Genomic DNA, 22,116 nt, shown 5'->3' on the forward strand with positions numbered 1-22,116 from the left:
TTTTTCTCTAACTGAAGTATTTATTATAGAATATCTCTGTCCTTTTTAATAATTTTTAAAAAAGTCTAATTTCGTATAAAAAAATAATCTGTGTAATATATCTCACTAGTTTTTTATTCATGACATGTATAAATAGTCTAGGCATATTGATATTTCTTCCATTTAACAAAAATAAACAGTAAAAAATTTTATATCAAATCGATGATATTATAAAATAACCATCAAAGTATTGATATATTGGCGGAAACATTTCCACAAAAGTTATATATAAATTGTGTTTCTCGTTTTAAATACAGAGTACTATCAATACTTATCATTATATAGGAAATATTGGGCTAACTAATTTTTAATTGACAATTTGTAAACATTAAGTTTATAAAAATTTACATTATAAATAAGGCTCGGAAGTTTTCATTTAAAAAAAAATTGCACAAATTGGTCTATGCTTTTATAAGCAGCACGGTATAATTTGTTTAGAAGGATGTAAAAGCTTTGGTTTTTTTGTAAAATCTTTATCACAATAATCAGGATCCATTTTAATATCCTTCGATTGACTTCCAAACCTTAAATATAGGATTATCAAAAATTTGTTATATTTTTAACACGTATAAAGAAGCGTTTCCATACTTCCACGCGTTTTCGTGTGTGTGTTTTATCAAATTCTATCATATAAACATTTATTCCATCTTAATATCAACTCATGTATTTGTCAATGACATTCGTTGTGAAATCATCTCATGTCTCAGAGTTGTCTTACTACAAAAAGATATATGTTAAAACATTTGTTTATCCATGTAATAAATTGTAATTATTTCTACCATTTCTATAAAGCAGTAGTAGCTCTAAGAGAATAATTTTCTAAGAAACAAAGCAATTCAAATTTATGCTATTGTGGTTGGTACTATTTGAACTTCTTGAGATGTATCGTCGCTTAGCGTTAAAGTAGCTGTATTAGTTTGCTGCCGCAAATTCTGATCGATGCCTTTACTTCCTGGTGGGATATATGTCCACCATGCTAAGAAAAAGAAAAGAAGCGAAGCTGCTTTTCCAATAAATGCTAGAGCAAGCATGTATCTGAAAAATATGTGTGTTTAAGCACACAAATCGAATTTGAATCTATAGGGGACTGACACATATAAATCTTACATACGAGCTACGCCGTGTGAGCATCACGTAAGCGCTTACCTGCTCATATAATAATTGTCATATACGAGACATGCTCCTCTACCATCGCAGGTTTCGTTCCATAAAATGCAAGTATCATCTATGAGAGCGCCAAATACCATGGGTGCTGGTATTGTTCCCAAAATCCGAACTTTGATCCATTGTATGCCTAAAGCAAATGATTTCTGATCGTCTCGCACGACTCGCAATGTAGACGAGAGTGCTGGCATTGTACATAGAAATGTCATGAACATGTTGCAAAATGCCAAAACGATAAACAACCATAGGTACGAGCATGTGCTTCCACAAGTAGTATTGATAGCTTGATAATGAACAATGTCGCCACTATCTTCGGTTGTTAAATTCATTGCGGGTGAATGTATGCAACTACAATCCGTGTATATCTATAAAAAACTAAACGTCATAAAACTTGTGTGTTTTTCAAGATAATTTGTTTTGTAAGATATAGCCATATTCGCGCGCGAAATATATATGTATATTATAATACAGGAAGATAAAATTGGACACTAACTTTAACATCGTTTATCGATGTTTCACGATAACATCCAGCGTGGCAGGGTGAATAATATGTGATACCATCTACGCCGCATATAGGATCAAATTGTAATCTGGAACATCCGCAGCCATTATTGCAAATGTTCTCTAAAGATAATGAAATTTTTCTGTAAAAGATATCACAATTTGTACAAGAAATGCAATCGAATGAACCACGTTCATAATCTATCAATTCATATAGTTATTAGATAAATCTATCAATTGTACAAACCTTGTGATATTTTGATAAGGAACGGTTAATCCGGCGAAATTTATGTTCGGACAGTTTAGAGCAAAGCATAATGTAAAAGCGATACAGACAGCCGTGGCCAACAGACAAAATTTTAAAATGCCAGAACAGGATAAATTAAAACGTTTTATCAAATAACCACCGAGAAAAGTACCGCCACCTCCTGCCGGTACAGTTACTAATCCTGAAAAAAACAAGAGAGAAAGAGAGAGAGAGAGAGAGAGAGAGAGAGAGAGAGAGAGAGAGAGAGAGAGAGAGAGAGAGAGAGAGAGAGAGAGAGAGAGAGAGAGAGAGAGAAACATTGTTTCATCATTATTCAATAATTAACATTTTATTTCTTGATATATATCAAATTTTGATTTGCTTAATTTATGTGCGTTATTTTCTTTGATTTTATTTTCTTTATCATGTCACGCATCTTCAAAATTTTATACAAATAATTTCACAAGACACTATACGCGCATACATAAAGATTATATTTATGCTGGCTTAGTATAAATTATTTATTTATTTATTTATTTATTTATTTATTTATTTATTTATTTATTAAGTTGTATAAAATAATGTTAATCTAAACGAAGCCTCTATGTATAGATATATAAGTCAGATTAGAAAGAAAAATGCCAGCAGTTGTTAATGCATATATATTAATAAGAATCATACAAAAAATATTATTTAAAATAGGGTTTATACATTTTAATTACAACCGGTTTGGACTTTCTTTAATAATGTACAAGATTAATTCAGCAGGAAGTACTGTACAGCAGAGAAGCATTCTTCGAGAAAGTCAAAAAATAAAATAATTAGAGTCCTAGTTTCTTCTAGGGCATTTTTCCAAAAATGTACAGCATCGAGAAGATTGCAATTATGAATTATTGCATAGAGAAGACTATATAAATGTGAACATACAAATTTTGGACGAAGAATCTTATTACACAAGAAGGTAGATTTTGAAAATTATCTACGTTAAAACATAAAAATAGCAGCCTTAATTTATAGAACGACACAGAATTCCTCAACTTTTACTATCTTTTTGTCATCGACAATTTTACAGTTTTACAGTTTAAATTTACCGCTATTTATATTATTTTTTACTCAATCTCTTGACGTTGTATTTTGAACTTGCGCTTTATTATCTTTCAGCAACTGAAAAAACCAGATAATAAAATTTTTTTCTACATTTCTGCAATTTATCCGCGTGTCGCCCAATTTCATTCCCCGTGTATTTTGCATATTTTATAATTCATGTGTATTTCAGATTTGCATTATCAACGAGTAAATGTTAAGTTTATGAATTTTTCACTATACCTTCACATCCACGCAGTTTTCTCCATCACATTATGTGGATGCAGTTAACGATCACACTCTTTACTGTATGTTTTTGGAAGAACACATTATGGTGGATATAATTTGAACTTTAATTACTTTATTTCTTGACTTTCTTATATAAAGAATGCTCTTCTTTACTGTGTTATAACTTTTTGCTGAATTAAATTTATACGTGTTATTTATTAATATTGAAGAAAATTTAAAAGTTGTAACCAAAATGTTTAAACAATGATTTTTATTTTATATAAATCATTTATACATGTACTGAAAATTGCATCTGGCTTTGCCAATCTTTTTGTTATTATCTAATTTAATTGTGCATTATTCTCACCCATTAGCAATGCAGCCGAACTGGCATTGACACTGAATTGATTTTCAATTAATTTTGGCAGGAAGGCAGCAAATCCAGCGATTAGCAATCCTTCACTGGCACCTGCTAAATTTAGCATAAAAAATGCCGGATTTCCAAGCAACTCGGTTAGAGCACGTGGCAGCTCTCGTATTTTGGAAAATACTTTTCCCGTTTCCATAGTGGGAGATCGGGTTGATTTCTCGTGTGCCTCTGACACCTTATCCTTAGCTAACTCCTCTGATCCTACTCGAATCAACAATTTTTTTATATATTTATATAAAATTTAATTATATTGTAAATATTAGATTTTACCGATATTTTATCAAAATTAATTTCATCATTATTATATCTAAAAAAACATAGGAATAATTATACCGGGTAAAACTGCTGGAAATGCCAAAACAGGTACCGCGATGATGAAGCAAATAACAGCTGCAACCAAAAATCCAATCCACCATGCACCAATCCAGACATTACTATCAGGAGTTAGTCCAATTCTAAAATTTAAGATTTCAAAATGCAATAGATTCAAAATCTTGTAATCGATTAGAAAATTTTGTTTTCAGACATATAAGTTTAAAACCCATTCTTTTATTTACATATATGTGAATTTTATAATAATGGATTTTCTATTTTAAGTGTTATTCTTATAAGAGCAATGGATATAAATATGCAAGAAAGGGATAGAAACTAGATTACTGATAATTAGTTCTTCCGATTTTTTATCTTGATTAATGAATCAAACAAAAATATCTGAGCAACTTTTCTATAATTAAAAAAAGGAAATAATTTACAAAAAAGAGAGAAAGAAAGAAGTGTACATTTAAAACATTATGTTGTAAATATATTTACGTATCATAATCTAATTTTTCATCTGGCAATGATTTAATACTTTAATTATGCGCATTTACAAATCATTGACTGGCTTATATCACTTTGTCTACTAATTGCTAGTACGAAATTTAGGTAACTGTAAGTTCTTTTTGCGTGGTACTTTGATGGCATAATCATCTGAACAAAATTCTGTCAGTTTTGTCAAAAATCGATGAGTAACGATGACGATAGGTCCGAACAAGATTTCAATGTATACTTGATTATCGATTGATCATAACGAAAATAGTGAAAAATATTTTTCTTCTAAGGAAAAAGATAATAATTTTTATCTGCTAAAAAGACATATCCATTCAAGTTCTTTTTTTTCACAATGTGAAAGATTTTATGAAATAGAAAGTTTATTTGTATGATGCTGTTATATATTGTATGAACGTTATCAAATTTTTACAAATGTATTTCCTAATCGTAAAATGTATCATATTTATATATTGTATGCTGTTTTCCTAACAAATATATGGTGAGAAAAAAAAGCATACAAAATTGAGAATTTACAAATGTATACTTCCATATAGATCTGGAACAGAATCGATAACCAGTTTGAAAAGCTAGAACAATTTATATAACGCTCGATTCCTTTGCTAGAAGAGAAGTCGTACACGAATAATACAATTACAATGAAACTTATCATAGAAGGAAACTCGAGAGTGAGAAAGCGGAAAACTGGGAAAAATATATGTAGAGGAGTCTACGTTCACTTCCTCGTCAGCTTAAGGCTATAACTCTGCATCTGTAGCTGTTTCTCCGATAAAACTTTTCATTTACCTGCGAAATTAAACGCAGCACAACATATAACGACTTTCACGAGCAACAGTATAGAAGGGCAATGTCCTACGCGCATTTTCGCCTTATTTTTGCGTTTTTTTTCTGGCATTTCTTGTAAAAGAGAAAGGATGATTGCAACCATAAAAATGCCATTTTATGCGTATATAATACACTCGTCAACAAAATTAACGCATATGTATTTTAAGTCAAAATTTCGCATAATTTCAAATAAACATAACTCCGCTAAAAATGATCGGATTTGAAAAATTTTTTTTTCACTGTCAAGCTTGAAGTCTCTACTTTAAAAACCATTCGTCAGATTTTTAATTTATCCTCCTCCCCCGTACGCTACTGCTTCAAAAGTAAGGACGTGTTTTGTCTCTAAAAAATTGCGTACTTTGACGCACTCCACGGGGTAAAATAAATTTTTTTCGCAAATCTTATCATAACTATCGTAAAATGTGGTTTTTACTACAAATTTAAAAAAAAAGCAAAGTTCGTATGATTTTTTTTCGCGGAGTTATTACATATGAAAGTTACCCATACATTTTTTCCATTTACCGCCAGCATTAGTATTACCCGACACGCACCACAAGGTTGCTGGTTGGATTTGGCGCATAGTGTGTGTGTGTATGTGTGTGTATGTGTGTGTGTGTGTGTGTGTGTATGCGCCCACGCGTGCGTGCGTGCGTGTAAATTTGGGCTCAAATTCCTTAAACAACAATTAGAGCATGCATTAATATGTGTGAACGTATAGAAGAAGTAATCTGAAGACGAGGCGGGAACACACAATTTCGAATGAGAACATTCCTACATTTTCCTCTCCTAACCATACGCACGCACGCATACGCACGCACGCACGCACGCACACATACACACATACACACACACACACACACACACAGCAGAGAGGGTTTGGAGTCATTAAATGGAAAAAATGTATGGGTAACTTTCATATGTAATAACTCCGCGAAAAAAAATCGTACGAACTTTGCTTTTTTTTTAAATTTGTAGTAAAAAGTCCATATTTTACGATAGTTATGATAAGATTTGCGAAAAAAATTTATTTTACCCCGTGGAGTGCGTCAAAGTACGCAATTTTTTAGAGACAAAACACGTCCTTACTTTTGAAGCAGTAGCGTATACGGGGGAGGAGGATAAATTAAAAATCTGACGAATGGTTTTTAAAGTAGAGACTTCAAGCTTGACAGTGAAAAAAAAATTTTTCAAATCCGATCATTTTTAGCGGAGTTATGCTTATTTGAAATTATGCGAAATTTTGACTTAAAATACATATGCGTTAATTTTGTTGACGAGTGTATATAAAGCTGCGCGCACGATTTACTTTTATTATATTTCTTTCATTATATTCTACATATAAGTGGCATAAAATGTTTGATCAAGTTCTAAAACAGTAATTTAGCTTTGAAAATATAAATAAATAAAATATAAAATAGCCGATATTTTTTCTGAACATTAATCTATACTTAAAAAACAACGACGAATTCTTCTAAAATCATCTTCGAGAAATCGAGATGTCGGAATTTAATTTGCTAGCAAACTGGAAATATACATATACATACATACATACACATATATATACAATATTAATAGTATATATATATAATGTACATACATGTATAAAAATCGTTGCTTTGGTAACGATTAATTTGATTCTCGCCCAGTAGAGTGACTCAACAACTGATGAAGGGGTATGGATAGTAGGGGAGAATCCACGGGGAGACGCGTAAACAAATGGAACTTGATTGTATCCTAAGTACCGGGGGATGAACCGACAGTTTTGAAGAGTAACATCGGCGTCATCGTCAATTATTGGAGTTTACCGCTTGACATTTTCTGGGATATATATTATATATCGCAGTGAAGTTACACGCGCTATTATAATCTCGGCCCATTATACGCTCTAATGATCTTGCGGAATATTTTTAACAACATCAATGCGTTAAGCATGTGTCTTCGCGTTTTTCATATTTCTTATTCAAATAAAAAATATCAAATAAAATATCAAATTTAAATAAAATTATAAATTTTTTAAAATATCAAATACATGACAATATAATCGAAGCCAGAATGTTACATTGTTTGGTTTATTCTTGGATCAGCTAATCAGGCAATCAAGGCAATTGATTGACATATTGAATTTTATTATTTTACTCACATTATTTAATCAAATGCTTTATTACTGATTGTGAGAGTATTTCACCATCAAAGTTTCTACGAGTGAGAGAGACCATTACATATATATGTAAGTCCCTCGAATACACTAGTTACAAAATGATGAATATACGCATTTGCATAACATCGGATCAGTGAGTTATTCTGTTCAAAACTGCATGTCAACACATGTGTAATCATGTCCGTATATACGGCCATATATATATACATGTGCTACTGTATGTGCCGTCAGACAGACTGGTGCAAACATCCAATAAATCCTCGCGAGAATTTAATAAAGTTGCCGCGCTGACGCACGATTAAACGTGTGTTCTCGCGTATTAGCAGAAAAAAATAGAAAATACGTTTATAGCATGACAATGAGAAGAGACGAATTCCGACGGCACATTGTTACGTTTTTTTTCTATCTTTGTTCAATGACCGTTTACAAATAATATAGAATATTTACTTTTTTCTCTTCTCATCTGATAATTTCCTCCCTTCTAAATATAAATCTAATTTATTTTTAAAGAAAAAATAGATAACAATGTCCACACACACACACACACACATCTCTACTTGTCTATCTAAATATTAAAATACTTACGTCGTAGAATCTATCATAAGAAAATCCGTGTAAATTTTCAAAAGTTCACCACCGATAACGTAACCTAATGCAGGTCCTATTATGGCCATAGTATAATAAATACCTGACAATATATTTTATTTGCATGTTGAAATTCATCAATAGAAAAAATATAATTATATAATATTGAAATATATGCGTTAGATCGTATCTTACCTATATATACTGAAGACATCTTTTTTGAAACATTTTCGTCTAAATATGTCACCCCGAGTGTATAAAAAGGTGCCGCGCCAGCACCATGTAACAGCTGAGCTACCAGAAATATGGTTAAGTACACGCCACTGTAAGGCTCTAGCTCCGCTTGAATGGTAGATTGATCCGTGCAAGATATCTGAGTGGCCGAAATAATGATAAATCTGGCGTCGTCGGTTCACACTAGTAGGCAAACTACATGAATAGAAGTGGAAATCGAGAAAAGCACGAAATTACAAACAAGTTTTGATCAGTTACGCACGCTTTAATTATGCATTGTGTTTATTATCGTATGATGAAAATTTGGTTTAAAATTTAATGAGAATTTAATATATATTCCGTGTATATATATATAAACGTTTATTATTAAAGAGTATATTAATCTCTTCTCGATTATATAACTTATCACTATAATAATTGAATTGGATATGTAAATAAAGAATTTAGATACGTGCTGTGTGTAATGTGATTAAATTAAATGTATAATACTCAAATCTACATATAATACTCAAATACTTACCGAATGACTCGACGTATTAGTAACACTTTGGCATACGTTTTCTGTTTGCTGACCTCCTCTGTATGGTCCAGCAAGATAATGCGGAGATGCAAATAGCAGGCTTCCTATACCTAAGACTAGAATCCCTACGCCGATATACCTATACGACATTTCAGAACACACATCTGGTTCAAACTAATAAATTAAAAACTTGTGTTAACACGAGATTAGTACTATATTTAAGGTTGAATCATAAAATTAAAAAGTCGCATTGCTGCATAAAGAATGTATATACGTATAAAGAAAGTATACATGTATATGTAAAGAGAAAAGATATTAAAGTCAACATAAATCTTTTAAAACATTTTTTTTATTTCTTAGTAATTAAATGCTATAATTTATCAGAATTAACTTATTCTGTTTAATTATTTTACTTATCAAAAACCTATAATTTATTGTCCATTTATTTGTCAATTTGTATTGAATCCTTGAAAAATTTGAAAGTTTTTGTGATTTGTTTTTAGTAAATTACAATTAATCTAAATCAATGAGTCATCAATGAATATCTTCTTGATAATAACTATACGTTCTTCTATATACAGGGTGTTTTCTAAATAAGTACAAAAAATTGAAGAACATATTCCTTGGCTTCTTTTATGAAGAAAGGTCCCATAAATATATGCTCTAAATTGCTTTTAAAAATACAAGAGGTCAAAATTGTGAAAAAAATATAAAAAATATACAAGTGAAGTGGAAATAGACTAGGTATACTAAATTTTGAATCTTCGAAATACCAAACAAAATAAAGCAGATGGCTTATTAATATACATAATTATCAGTTTTAAAATTCCAGTTTTTACAGTTTATATAATTACAATTATTTACCTTAATTCAAAAACAATTCATCGTTTCAAAAAAGGAGGCAACTTTTATAGAGATTTAGTTCGGGATAAAAAAAAAATTATTAAATTTGATAAAAACGGTAGCGTACCTTTTTCATTAAAAAAACTTGATTTTATCCATACGTACGGCCCTGCTGGATGTATAAATGTTTTATCCGTACTGGAAAATGGTTCTTAATATCACACACACACATGTACGTTTGTACCAAATTTGAATAAAATATCTTTAAATATTTTCGAGATTTTCAAAATTTTATATTTTTTTTCATAACTTTGACATTTTGTATTTTGAAAACGAAGCAGTTTATGACATCTGTTTATAGTTGTATATATAGTCGTTTATATATAGACATATATGTTTATATGCTTTTCTCATAAAATAAAAATCAAGGAATATCTCCTTCAATTTTTTGTACTTAGAAAATACTGTATATTTGTAAATTTTGAAATCTGCTTACTTTTGTCTTTCTTTATCTTTTCTTTCTTTATTACTTTTCTTGCGATTAAAAAATTAGATTAGATATTTTGTAAACCACGATATATATATACCACGATTGTACATATAATCTATATAATATTTATAATATATATAATATTTATTTTCAAGTATTAATTTAAAAGATATAAGTAAATTTATTGATGTTTCCCCTATATTATGTTTTACAAAAAATGTCTTGCATTAAAAATTTCAATATTAAAAGGTGTGCAACGCGTGCTCTTTAATAAAATATAAAAGAACTAAATCTAAAAGATAAAAAGAAAAATTTTAAAATTGTTAAGTAAATAAGAAAAAATTAATTTTTATAAATAAATACAGTTTAATAATATAATAATTTTAGTAAATATCTATAGGTATAAAATTTTATTCTAATTTTAGCTTGAGATTAAAAAACAAAATATATGTATAAGTTTTATATTTTTTGTATCATTTCTTTATTATTTTCTATATTATTATTTTTAATTAAGCAGAAAATTTGATAAAAAGTCTATTATCGTCGAATATGCGATAATACCGTCAAAGTTTAAGATTTTCATATAACTATCGATTGTCGGTTGTACGAGTGCGAAAGTTCGAAGACGTCGTTATGACAAGAAACTAAATGGAGATTAACGCGCCGATAATATCAGACAAACTAACATTAAGATTAATATTTATGAGAATCACATCGTACAGAAGCGAGATATCGGTATTAATATTAATGCATAAGACAAGATGTTGTGGCGATATATATGCGTGCGTACCTTGGTTTCGATGCTCTTGCACGGCCACCAAGATAGCTTACTGGTACGAGAAGAAGGAAGCTAGCGATATCATATCCACCCGCTATCAATCCGGTCTCCGACGATTTTAATCCAAATCTTCTCTCTATCGTCGTTATGACAACGTTTACAAATCCATTCACGACCATTCCTAAAATAATGAAAGTATATTAAAAAACACATTAATGGTTCATTTGCAATGTCTGCAATGCAGAATCAACTTTGCAATATTCACTACTCGAAGCTCATCATTTATTTTTAATTAAAGACTACTTTTGCTGAAAAATCTTAATTATATAAAACGTTTTGATATAAACATTTTAAATTATTGTATATAATATCACAAATATTTACAATAAAAAGTATATAATATTACAAACTTGCTAATATTATAATAATTACATTATTTTTTAGCTCTTATATTAGAAACACTGAATGAACAGCTCTCTTAGAATGCATTTAATAGACATACTGTGTAAGTCCAAAGAGAATCATGCTTTGGCAAAAACACTTAGCCTATTAAAAATTTTACATTCACAACAAAATTTTACAACACACAATATTTTAATATTTTTTTTACACAATAATAATTTTTACAGAAATTTTATAACAAAATACATATTAATAATAATAATAATAATAATAATAACCTATATATAACCACGAAGAAGCACAAAGAGTCATCATACTAAAAATTTGCAATATTAACAAAAACATTTCTAAACACTACATGAAAGCGAAACTGGACTTGGCAGTGTCCCGTCCAGTCTCTTCAACACCCCTAAAAGCAGGGAGAGTAAAAAAAAAGGAATGAAAATAATAATAACAACAATAACAATAATAATTCTTTATATTGGAAAATTGTCTGTAATTATATGTTGCTCATTGTCAGTGATTGATGGATTTGTTAACGCAATTTTTTTCTTTCCTTTCATTAATATGCATATATATTATTTTTATATTAGGTACTTGTGTAAACACGTTATTTTGATATTAATAAAATAAATTCAATTTTTTGTTACCTAGTTATTTACTTTTTACACCTATCTTCAATAGCGTGTATGAGAAAACTCTGAAATTACAATCAAACATATGCGGCTATTAGCGCGTTGGTCAACACTAGTATTACAACATATCGCGTCGCTATTAAGGAATTATGTCGACAAAAATGCAATTTTTTTATTTCCTTAATAATTTGTGTTTGAGACGAAAACCTTGAAGAATAAAAATCTTGGATGGTAGATATCTAGATAGATATAGAAAGAAAATTAACGTTTTACACGCTAATAATAAAATCAAAGAAATGAATTAAAAAATACTGACAAGTGCTTTTATAATACTATTATTATCTTTATTTATATATAATGCAAGAAAGAGAGAGAGAGAGAGAGAGAGAGAGAGAGAGAGCCGTTGATAAATTTTTGCAGTAAAATTCATATTAAGCAATTTGTATAGATGAAAAGTCATCAAACTATAATAATACATACCCTGCATAGCCCCGGCCCAACATAACCAGAAAAGCGCCCATTTTGCGGTGCGAAATTTCTGCAAATAAATTGGTCTGAACCAGAACCAACCGCATTTTAGATTATCCATGATCCTATCAGGCTCCTTCAGAATTTCTGACTTTATTTCTGCTTTCCTCGGGCCATCTCCAAACTGTTCCGGAAAACTAGAAAGAGTCTCGTGCATATCCGGAACTCCAGACTATAAATTACATCAATGAGAATTTATTTTTATTACATAAATAACTTTGCGGTTTATTGGTAATGTGTATGTGACATTTTCTTCGAAAGCCTTATAAAGCTTTTATAAAATGCAGAAATGATGCGGAATAAATATAATGATAAAGTAGCAAAGTGGTAGCACTGAATTCAGAGTGAATTCACAGTGCGCGCGAAATGATATGATTGACTCGAACATAAGTAGAAGAAGAGAAAATATGCTACAATCTCTACGCGATCTCGAGTCGTCTGCGCGCATTTTATTCTACATATTGATGATTACAAACTAAATCTTAAAATTTATATTTATTAAAATTTTTTTTTGTTCAATGATAACAAATCCATGGAAAACAAGAATTGTAATTATAAAATACATAAATAATACTCACGTTGAATCTAAATTTATCCCTCATAATTATTGACAATTTCTCCAAGACGTGCAACAAAAATCTATATATTTCATGTAATTTTCACTAATCACTGTTTGAACTTTTAGCAATAATTGATTTTATATATACGAAAATTTAATAAATATTTATTAGTGTGTATAGCAAAAATATTTTATTAATATCTATAATTTAAAACAAACTGTCAAACAGATTATTTTCATTTAATCAATCAAAAATTATGACTTTTGTGATTTATTTTTGTTAAAAAAGTCGACACGAATAAGAAACACTTCTTTTGATACAAACTTTATCATTAAAAATACAAAAACTTTATCGTTGAAAATGCAAAAAGCAATACGAAATATTTATCGCACTATTTCAAACTTTTTAAAGCTAAAAAAGATTCGTTTGCTTTTCCTTCATACACACGATTATTGTCCGCATAGCTCTCTTACTTTCATTTTTTATCTTGCACTTTTTTTCGTTTTTTCTCTCTTTCGATAATAATTTGTTATCTACGTGAAATGCTTAATTTTTTTTGTTCTACAGAGACGCACTAATAAAACGTAAATAATCCATCAAATTATACCAGAATTATTCTCCATCTCATTGATCTCGTTAATTTCGATGCAATGCAAAATCGAAAGACGCGTAACGTTCTCATTGCGCATTATCGCTACAATTCTTGCATATATCACTCACGCCGTGTTTTATTGTTGCAACATACTGCGTCTTTGGTTTATCGTCCCGATTCACCAAGTCCCGATTACAACTCAAATTGTGTTCGTATTGTACAAATTAATTACGAAAATAATCCGTTTAATCAAGAAAAATTCGAAAATATTAATAACTCGAAATACGATAAATCAATTTTGCACGTTACATTGGTAACATTCATCTTTACATCATTTATTTTCAATTAAATCGAATTGCAGTCGACGCGAACATTACGGACCGTGGCAACCGGGAGCGTATGTCGCACGCGACTGAAGTCCGCACCCGCGCTTCAAGCTCTCACGTTCGCGCTTCTACAGTTTTCCCAGTGAGCTTAAACGCGGTGTGTACATACACCACTACCACTGATATCACCACCGACGCTCTTATACTATAGATGTAGACATACCCTTTCTCCTTCCGTTTCTCTTCCCCTCCTCACTCTCTCGCTCTCTCCCCTTCCCCCCCCGGCCCCACACACACATTTTCTCTACTCTCTCTCTCGCCCCTCACACACACACACACACACACACACACACACACACACACACACACACACACACACACACATTTTCTCTACTGCCTCTTTCTCTCTTCTATCATTATATCTTCCACCTAGACTCTAGATTCTTCTTCCTACTCTTCTTCGACTAACCATAAACCATCCCTACTAGCTGTTGCTTCACAGTTAAGACGAACGAGCCACCCGATTCCACCCGTCATTTAAATGCGATCAAGTTTATTAACTTTTGCAAGAATTTATGCACCTCACATAATAAGGTAAAGTTTCTTATACAAAGCCGTCTAATAAACGTTTGATGTATACATATATTCACAAGATCGCGCGCGCGCGCGCGACTTCACGACGTTTCAGCCATTAATTATTAACGAACACTCGTTATCAGTTTTGAGAATAAATGACACATTTTTTATAGAATGGTGTTATTATTATAAATATTATTGCAAGGAATAGATAAAGCATAAAATTAGCGCGCGATATACTTTACACGTTCACTCACTTGATTTAACCAGTTTGATGGATATTATAACATTGTTAAATTAGTAGAATTAGTTGAAACTGCTTGTCGAAATCTTATGTAGTTATTTAAATTTTTATAAAATCAAAGTGAGAGAGAGATGTGTGTGTGTGTGTGTCTTTACTACAGAAATTTTCTATCTACCGGAGCCATTTAATGACTGCCAGAATATTATCCAGAGTTAATTAGCTAGAGAGAGAGAGAGAGAGAGCAATCGATGTGAACAAATAAAAAATAAGAGATTAGATATTACATTAGATATAGAAAAACAGTAATGAAATAGAATTATACATAAATGCAGCATTATATATACATATATGGAAGAAACGGTATAATTCATCAAACGATAAATCTGTGAAAAATAAGTATAGAAAGAAATGAACGATATTAACTAGAAAAGTTTCATTATTTTCGTGAAAATTTTAGAATTTCTAAAATGCGTGGAGAAGATGAAAATTGGAAGACAAGCGAATAGGTCAAGTCAGGTCAGACATATCAAATACATCGTGGACATGCCTGAATTTATGATGGTAATAACGCCAGCACGCGTAGAGGCAAAAAGATCAGAAATAAATCACTGATAATATCACTTTTTAAAGAGACAGGCAGAAAATACAGATCATCGAGCGATGCATCTCGTACAACTCTGTACGTATTGGATATAAAAATATATCGATATAAATGCATATATTGATATAAAAATATATTGATAAATTTTTACATTCTATTATTTTATATTATATTTTGTGATTGCTAAAGTAGAAAACAATCGTAAAATAATATAACTGAAGAGACAACATGTATACAACACGCAACACGTATACAATACTTGACAGAATTATATATATGCACAAGTACAATTCTCAATCAGAAATTATATAAATATTAGAATGAAAAATATATCTCCGCCGAATGGAGGCGGTTATTTATCATAACAAATTAAATATCATACATCCATTTTTGCTTTGCAAACAATTTTCATGATTATTCATTCGGTGAGAGCAGCGCGTCACAGAAAATAAAAAAAGTTGCATTATGACGCATAATACATATGTACATACATATATGTATATATGCTGAGTGGCGCGTTACACAATGTAAATAGCCAAAAAAGTAAATCAGGATTGCGTATATTGTACGAAAAAGAGGAGCAAGGGAGGAATAAATATTTTTTTAGGGACCATAGAGAGAGAGAGAGAGAGAGCGGCACACGTTTCACGAGCCACGCGACCGCTTCGACATTTTCGTGGATTTAATAAAGATTCATGGCTTCCGCTTGCAGAGAGAGACTGCCGTGTACGGGTATGGGTTTGCTCGATGAAAAGACGAGCGAACGGACGTCGTCTCTTACGCGATCGTTTTATCCCATAGGCGTCGAGTTTTTTTTTCAAAATGTATGTATTATGCCAAACGCTTCATTTTTATTTTTTGTTCTTTAAATATAACTTACAGAGTTTTAAAACCTCTTAACGCAGTTAAAATAAAACTAATTTTTCAATTCATATATACTTGAAAAATCATCCAATGACAAATGTGCAATCTTTGTTGAGCAAAATAAATATTAAAATAAATTTGCATGAATCTTTTGAGCATTCATGTAGAATGTATATCGCGGCGCCAATGACAGTAGACAAACAACGGCTCGTGTCGATGCTCGAGGGCGTAGGCGAGCTCAGGCGAATTATATGGAGGGAGATTAAAAAAAAGCTTTTAATAATTTTTTTATTTATTTTAATAAAGCGCAAAGTAATTTTTATTGCAACAAATAAACATAAATCGAAAAAGTAAGAAAGAAGTAAATTCGAACTGATGTACTTCGAACTAACCTTCATCAATTCTGATATTACATAGATATACATATGTATATGAAATCTTGTCGCATTGCAACAAAAGTTACACGTCCTGTTGCTTTCACACGTGCGAAAAAATCTTTTGTTGCGCTTCTTAATGCGCACATTGTACTCTTTAATCTCTCTATATCAATGCGAATCACGTAGCAGAGCTTATACATTGACTAAAAATTAAAAAATGATTGGTCTTTAATCATTCCTTTGTATCCATTATTATATAATAACTGACATTAGTCACGATGTATAATCGATTTTTTTATCGATCAAATAAAAGCTCTTTATACTTATGTAGTTATAATGTAGTATGTAAAATGTATTTTCTAGTCATGCAATAGTTATTTGCTGATCGAAAAAAGTAACAAACATAGCGATGCTCGCGTATAATAAAATATACTTTTGTAGTGTTCCTTTTCAGTCTTTTCTCGTTCAAAGTGAAAACGAGAGTCTCAAAAGAGCTTTGTACATACACATCTCCCCATCATGTAGGATATTCGTATATTCGTATATTCTTTTATGTCGACACGTTCTCCCAATTTTTGTGAAGATTTCTCAGCAAATAAGAGAGCCAGTAGACTGTTTACAACATAAAAATAGCACTGTTTGCCATTTGTATTTCCTCCGTTTACGTACTTCGTAATTAGAAATGTGAATATGATGCATAAACAAACCACGCGAAATTTTACATATTTACTATTGATTTATGTACTAATCGAGTAGGTAGATAAATATATAATGTGTAAAATTTTTGAAAAAATAACCTATTATGATAATGGAATAATAAATCTATAATAATGAATAATGTAATTATATAATGTAGTTAAATATGGCTTGCATTTTTAGAGAGCATGCGAGAGATAAAAAGTTAGTGGAAAAATTATTTATCCAACCGGAGAATAACTTTCGTCGGATAGCATTTACAGTACTTGTGATTAGTGCGTTCCTATAACAACTATATACATATTCAGAAATATAACTCGATTTATATGGATGTATGCAAAGTAAATATATCAAACAGCTTGTTAATGTAAATTAAATGGTACTTAGTCGGCAAACAGGCATTTCGTGAAGCAGATGCCAATTATTTAGTCGTTCGTTTCCTGCTTGTCCTTACATATTTTTCGATATTGACGTGCAATATTGCTACAAATGCGAATATATCTTTTTCACATGGTTTCGAATAATTAAGAAACAATGTAACATGGTGTTTTTGATCTTACTTATTTTCTTTTCTGTGAAATATTTATTTTATATACTACACTAAGTGCATATGTGTGTGTAATCAAAAATCCTTTGGTAACGCAGCATACATTTAAAATAATTGTATATATTATATAATAATATTTTTACAAATATTATTATTTATAACAAAGTAGTGGTATTTATAACAAATTACACAATTACGCTAGTATTTATAACGAAATACAATAATGCGATATTACAGCATAAAAGTAAGTATAAGTTATAGTATATGCAATTTTGCTTGATAAATAACCATTTGTTGTATAAATATGCTATTGTATATTATATAAATTCGCTATTTCGGAAAAATTATTAAAAGCGATAAATATGAAAAGCAAAGAAAATCTATATTGAATAGGAAGAAGAATTGTTTCTATGTATTATCTATACATATAAATCGATTAACTGTTCAATAGAATTACATCATAGCAGTATGTCTCCCCCCCCCCTCTCTCTCTCTCTCTCTCACTGCTTCTCTATTTTTTCACAATTCTTCGAGCTTTCGAGTACACCCATTAATTGAGACAATGCAAGAGTATGCCGCGATTTCCGCTCCGCGCGGCCTCCTTTTTTCATCATTATTTTTCTCTTCGACATCTTCATCATGACGCGCGACACTACTTCTCATAATTACGGCGTAATCATACTCGATCCGCTTTTCTGGATTTTTTAAGCTAACACAAAACTGTCTCGTTCGTACAAGCAATGTTATAAAAAAAAAAAACATTACAATAGGAACGAAAGGCCAAGTTTTCCCTTCAGCTTGTCCTATTCAAGAGCATCGGACTTTTGAATCAAAAGAGAGACGAGATAAGGTACACTTTGCTATATTTTAGTTGTTATTTTCAACTATCGCATTAACACAAAATTCTAAATAAATAAATACGTCTTTTGTATAAATTCATCCTAGATTTATTTTTGAAATTAACCATTCAGTCAGACAAGTCCGGAGGCATTAATCGCAAAAACCAGAACCAACGAAATTATTTAGCTATCCCAAAGCCAATCAATCCATAGCTATGAAAAACGAACAATATTCTACGACATATACGAATACAGATTTAACAGAAATTGTTTCATTTCTGCAAAAATACATGCAACTCGACAATTTTTGTTTTAAAGAAAAATAAAAACAATTAATTTATTGAAAATTTTCAACAAATGCAACGATCGAATTAAAGCTAAAGTTGGTATCAAGGTCGTGATCAAAATTGCTATTAACTTTTTAGATCTGTTAAGCGCTTTTGTAAAAGCATAAAAATAAAAAATACAACAGTAATAATTTAAGTCATATCTTTGAATTTATCTGAAGAGGAGCGCTACAATATCTCGAATCTGCCGGCAGCTTCGCATTATATATATTCATGCAAATTTTCGAAGTGCGCGGATGCAAATTTTCACGAACGCAAGCATTGCTGGGACAGGTAAAATGCGCTGGGTTATGTAGTAGTTGTTTATTCTTTCAAGAATATCACACGAAACGATACACACGCGAGCGATGGTAAACCCCCTTGGCTTATCGTCCATGAGATTAAAGTTTAAGTTTGCAAAACAAAGGATAGAGCTTTTCAAGCGAGAGTAACGATGTGTGTATTTTTTAATTTAATAATGATTTATTGAAGAAAATAATTTACGTAATTTATCAACGCTTTAAGATTCAATTCTTATCGTTTTGAGTAAATTTGTGTAACGTAGATCAAATTCTCGATATTCATGGAGCTATGACAATTTAAAATAAAAAAAAAATAGATTCTTTAAAAACGTAAAAGAGAATATTTAACTGGTAATTATTTTTAATATTAAATTGTAAATATTTTATTTGTATTATTTATTAATAATTTTTTAATAAATAACGACTACAACTTTTTGGAAATTACTCAGAATCATATGACCTGCATATATGTCAAAGTCAAAGGCGTTAAAGCTGGATCCACTTTTGTTAATTTTTACCTATGCTATAATGTCTTTTATTACTTCATATTATTGATAAAACTATCCATTCTTTAATATAAATAAGTTTTATAAATTACAATTTTGTTTAAAATAAAATTTTAATTATTAAATATAAACTTTATTTTTATCTCTATCATATTTTATCTTCTTTAAAATTTAAAACATAAAAGCGCATTTCATTATCTATCACACTAATATATCTCAATATTAAAACCTTTTGAATATATGAAATATTTATCGTGTATAATTATTATTTAATATATATTTTCAACTTACCATTGGCTCGATGTCATCGTAGCCTAGATTGTTTAATCCAGCCATGTTGTAATCTGTACAATATAATAATTATATAAATTATTAATATTTATTTAGTATAATTATTATAATTTGTAGAGGGAAAGGAGAGATAATTATATTTCTTATTAATGACTCATCAAGTAGCGTTATTATTATTTATCCTCGAATATATTTACGAGAGACTATATATATGTTATAAATGATATAGTGCTTATAATATACTTGGTATATACATATGTCTTTGAAATACATATATATATATATATGTGTGTGTGTATAATAATAAGATATGATTAAAATATATTACAAACATTGTCATGTTAAAAATGACAATTATACCATTGTTTATATATATTCCTATAAACCATTTGTAGTCTGATTTTTGAAACAACATCTTATCATTTATAAATGTAAAATTATATACAAAGAATCTATTTCTTGCACATTATGATTTATAACAAGGATTTCTTTCTTAATTAAAAATCGATCTATTTAGCAAAAATTTCAAAAGAAGTTTATTTACCATCATCACAGTTTTTCAATTTTTAACATCGTTATAACTTTAAATTAAAATTCTATATTAAAGTAAGGCCTCCATAATAAAAATTCTAATAATAACATACATATATAAACTTTTAAAAATAAACTAGTTTAAGAAAATAGTTCATCATTAAAAGCATTGAAAAAACTACTGTAAGTTACACGCCATACCGCAACGGTTCCGATTCAGTGATACTAATTATATGACTCTCTATGGATACTGGCGCTTCCGTTAATTAATATACATATGTCCGTTTCTTTTGCATCGCTATATAATTAATTAATGTAACCATAGGCTTATGAAGAAAAGGACAATGAGATGTGATTATAACGTGAAATACAATATGGCAAAATAGTCACTCTTCTCTTTCTCTTTCGATGTCTGACATGATATTTTTGCAAAAACTTACAAAAATTATCATAATAATATATAATATTTAGTCATAATAATATATAACATTATAATATTACATTGCTGTAAATTTGTTATAAATATCAGCAATTAGTAATATTATACTAACATAACTTTATGCATGTGTTTTTAATATATAATGTTAAATTAATATATAATTTTTTTTTATATATAATTTTAAATTTTAATTCTAATATATAATGTTATAAATTATAATTTATAATATTAATTCTTAATTATTATTAACGATCGCTAGTCAGAAAAATAGGAGTAGTGGAAATGATCGACCAAAACTAGCAAATAATAAATTTATTTAAATTTCACGACGTTTCGACCATATGATTGTGGTCCTTTTCAAGTGAAACACTTTCCACTACTCCTATAATATTAATTATTAAGATTTGTAATATTGACGATGTCGTTATATTATTTACCATTAGATAACCTCATACTTACATATTTTAAGATATCTAGAGATGAATCTTGATTCTGATGCATTAAAAATAAAGTTTTATAATCTCTATATATTGATACGATACATGCGCGCGACATATGATTTATTATAGATTTTATTATAACAAGTGATATCCATTACGACAGATATCTATCTTTAAGAACCAAGGAACTTGTACGTATTGCATTATATTTTACAAACAGTTGTGCAAGCGAGATCACGAGTTCGAAACGACTGCCTTGGACTCTCACTGACTGAACACATTACGTAGTCTCAAGTCGCGATGACATGGCTTCAGAGAGTGGGGTTTTTATGCTGTGTATATATACATAGCTACACACTTTCGATATGTATATCTCTCACACGTGACCACAATTGAATACATTAACATTATGTGTATATACATTATATTTATATTTATAAGACAAGACGTAAATATATATAAATTCTACTTTTATATAAACTCTGTGATAATCACACAACACACACACACACTTCTTATATATTTATTTAAACAATTTTTA

The 22,116-nt window shown here is 29.9% G+C and overlaps 1 protein-coding gene across 3 annotated transcripts; it reads right to left on the reverse strand.

The window, feature by feature from the left end:
- Positions 1 to 93: 93 nt before the first annotated feature.
- Positions 94 to 21,978, reverse strand: Oatp26f (Organic anion transporting polypeptide 26F). Of its 3 annotated transcripts, none has more exons than XM_083051051.1 (13): positions 21,595 to 21,978; positions 20,166 to 20,218; positions 12,471 to 12,690; positions 10,966 to 11,134; positions 8,843 to 8,981; positions 8,284 to 8,461; positions 8,089 to 8,191; positions 4,026 to 4,147; positions 3,630 to 3,893; positions 1,952 to 2,153; positions 1,697 to 1,847; positions 1,186 to 1,568; positions 94 to 1,074 (listed from the first exon to the last, which is right to left on the reverse strand). In XM_083051051.1, exons 2-13 carry the CDS (start codon positions 20,208 to 20,210, stop codon positions 882 to 884), a joined length of 2,169 nt encoding a protein of 722 aa, XP_082907177.1. In that variant the 5' UTR covers positions 20,211 to 20,218; positions 21,595 to 21,978; the 3' UTR covers positions 94 to 881. The 3 variants fall into 3 exon arrangements, with proteins under 3 accessions (XP_082907177.1, XP_082907180.1, XP_082907179.1); XM_083051054.1 differs by lacking the exons at positions 20,166 to 20,218; positions 21,595 to 21,978 and adding exons at positions 13,097 to 13,157; positions 13,686 to 14,160; XM_083051053.1 differs by lacking the exons at positions 20,166 to 20,218; positions 21,595 to 21,978 and adding an exon at positions 13,097 to 14,160.
- Positions 21,979 to 22,116: the final 138 nt, after the last annotated feature.

Source organism: Prenolepis imparis, unplaced genomic scaffold, assembly GCF_030444845.1.
Source record: "Prenolepis imparis isolate NDT839.2.m4 unplaced genomic scaffold, iyPreImpa1.0 SCAF_12, whole genome shotgun sequence".
Classification (NCBI taxonomy): Eukaryota; Metazoa; Arthropoda; class Insecta; order Hymenoptera; family Formicidae; genus Prenolepis; species Prenolepis imparis.

What these genes read in the sequence shown, in the direction of transcription:
- Oatp26f (XM_083051051.1), bottom strand. Translation starts at nt 20,210, where the DNA reads ATGGCTGGATTAAACAATCTAGGCTACGATGACATCGAGCCAATG. An exon ending in CCTTATCAAAATATCACAAG is followed by an intron (nt 1,848 to 1,951) that starts GTTTGTACAATT and finishes TATCTTTTACAG; the next exon opens with AAAAATTTCATTATCTTTAG. An exon ending in GACAATTATTATATGAGCAG is followed by an intron (nt 1,075 to 1,185) that starts GTAAGCGCTTAC and finishes CATATTTTTCAG; the next exon opens with ATACATGCTTGCTCTAGCAT.